The sequence below is a fragment of the Cryptomeria japonica genome, chromosome 6 (genome assembly GCF_030272615.1).
Source record: "Cryptomeria japonica chromosome 6, Sugi_1.0, whole genome shotgun sequence".
Classification (NCBI taxonomy): domain Eukaryota; kingdom Viridiplantae; phylum Streptophyta; class Pinopsida; order Cupressales; family Cupressaceae; genus Cryptomeria; species Cryptomeria japonica.
Genome location: NC_081410.1, coordinates 209282737 through 209285530, shown reverse-complemented (window position 1 = coordinate 209285530; position 2794 = coordinate 209282737). Strand labels below are relative to the sequence as shown.

At 40.3% G+C, this 2794-nt stretch overlaps 1 protein-coding gene across 1 annotated transcript; it reads left to right on the top strand.

The window, feature by feature from the left end:
• The first annotated feature begins 606 nt into the window (after positions 1-606).
• On the top strand, positions 607-1269 carry LOC131876578 (uncharacterized). Its single transcript, XM_059222014.1, has one exon. The coding sequence runs from the start codon at positions 607-609 to the stop codon at positions 1267-1269; it is 663 nt and encodes a 220-aa protein (XP_059077997.1).
• Positions 1270-2794: the final 1525 nt, after the last annotated feature.

Here is a 2794-nt window from a genome sequence, read left to right as displayed (position 1 = left end):
ATGTCTTGCTTCATACACCTCTATGTCTCTCTATATCACACTTTTATCCTTAGTCCATGCTGAATAAATAGATCTCTTATATCGGTGATCTGATTCATTGCTTCGATCTTACAAACATGATTTATTGAATGAATAACCATACAGAATATTTCATTGGTTAGATGACCTCAAAATCATACACAATCTTTAAGTGCAATTTCCAATGTGATAACGGTTACTTGTTCCTCGATCTTGTAACACGTTTTCCCATGTGTGTCTAGATTCAATGAATCTGGTAACACGTTTCACTTGGTGTATATCAACTTGGTGTATCATTATTTCTGCTCGGTAGACATGAAATGTTACTCGGTAGACAGCTCGGTGAATACTGGGCTCTGTGACTACTTTCTTCTATAACCGACTATTCTATGCATACCGACTGAATGTTTCGGTAGTAGTAACCGACTAGAGTATTTAGAATGACTTTGGATATTAAACTAATGGCAACTATAATAAGTAGTAACAACCTCCTCTGCTTTAGGTGCGGAACAAGATGCTTCACCTTCTAATGAGGTGGCTAGTGAGCTACCCAAAGGTGATGCCTCTTCCAAGGGTTGGAAGAATGCTATGATAGGAAATACCCAGGCAATTGGGGAGCCACTCCCAACCTCAAAATGTGTTCAAATTGAGGAAGGGACTGCTATTATATTGTCAGACAAGGTAGTTGACAAGATAATGTCTTCAATGACGTTCACATTGGTGAGCAAGTTCTTCTCCTTTCGACCTTCAGTTGATATGGTGAGAAAATGGGCTGCTACTAAATGGAAACTCAAAGGGAGTGTCATGATTAGTGCTATGCCAAGAGCATTATTCCTTTTCAAATTTACTTTGAAGGAAGATATGGTTTTGATCCTTTCTGGGTATTGGACCTATGGCAAACACCATCTCTCCCTTTGCAAATGGAAGCCGAGATTTGACCCTGTTGCAGATCTCAACAAATTTGCTCTAGTCTGGGATGAGATGATTTTCTGCTGGATTGCCAACACCTTTGGCCATTTTGTGGTGGTAGATGAAGTGACCAGAACCAAATCCAGGTTAGTTTTTGTCTGTTTTTGTGTTTTGGTTGCAGTTAATAAGAACTTGCCAAATTTTATTACCCTCAATTCTAAGTTGGGAAGATGGACTCAAGCTATTGTCTATGAGAATGCTACAACCTTTTTCCAGAGATTCTCTAAATATGGCCATGTTGTTTCCAACTGCAAAATGGTGCCTGAGCAGCCCCAAAAGTAGATGGAAATTTTCTTCTCTCAAACTCTCCCTAATAGTACCCCCACCCCTGGCTCTGTTAAGGCCACTAAGCCTCCATCTTCTGATCATCCCCTCTCTAATGGGGAATACCATTTTAATAATGTGCTCATTAAGCTTATGGAAACTCCTGTGAAAAACCTACAAATCTCTAGTCCTCAGGAATTAGTTGATCCTAATCCCCATGTTCCTCCAGAGGCACCCACCCTTGAGGAGAGGGAGATTTCCAATAGACCAGAGACTCCTACGAGCAAGATTGTATCTTCTCTCCCCTCTACACCTGTCAATAGTATTTCTAAGGTCATAGATGGCTTGGAGACCAGCCCCCCTCCTACGGGGAAGAGTTTGGATCCCTTTTCTCCCAAGGTTTCATCCAGTTGTACCACAACTCCTCCTGATGATGGCTGGATCACGCAAAGGATAAAAACCAAGAATATGAAATCTAATGAATATAATGTGAACAAGTTGGATAGGAGCCTCAAATTGGATGTGAGTCAAGACTCAAAGGACATACCATCACAGAGACTCGCCAAGCATAAAGAAGTGGTGAGAGAAATTGCTTGTGGGAGGCAGAGGACCCTAGACTCTGCAACTAAGGAAAATAAATGAAGATCCTTTCTTGGAACATTAGAGGGATAAATAGCCCTCAAAATCAATTTTCAATTAGAAACAATATTATGGATAATAGGATTCATATTATATTGATATAGGAAGGTAAAATGACTGATAGTTCCTTTAAGCTTATTGCTAATAAATTATGGTCAAGAGTGGATTTTCTTATTAGTAATGCCACTGGGGCATCTCAAGGTTTGGTTATGATGTGGGATCCACTCATATTCAAGGGCAGGGTTGTTCACTCTTCTGACAACCTTCTTGTTGCTAGGATTGAATCCTTCTAGGAGTCCCGGTTGATAGCTAATGTTTATGCCCCCAATTCAAAGTCGAGCCGAGGTGTTCTTTGGAGGGAATTGTCTGCTTTCATGGATGGTATGATGGAGGATTTTTGGATAGTGGCGGGGGACTTTAACACCCACTCTTTCCTTCAAAAAAGATGGGAGGGACAGATGATTACTCTGACAGTATTGCCGACTTTGCTAATTTCATTACCTCCATGCTTTGATGGATATTGAGTTGAGAGGATAGGACTTTACTTGGTCGAATACTAGGAAAGGAACTCATCTTATCCAAGTTAAGCTTGATCGCTTTTTAATCTCAGTTAATTGGGAAGCAAGGTCTAATGCTACTTTGCACGCCATGTCGAGAACAATCTCTTATTACAATCCCATTCTCTTTTACTGCTCTGCTCATCCTTGGAAAGGGAGAATCTCATTTAGGTATGAGATTATGTGGACTCAGCACCCAAAATTCAGTTATTGCATTCAAGATTGGTGGACCACACCTATTCAAGGAACAACAATGTTTAGGGTGGCCCAGAAACTTGATATTGTCAAAAGAAAGTTCAAAGGATGGAACAGGCTAACCTTTGGAAATATTTTCAATAAAAATAAGG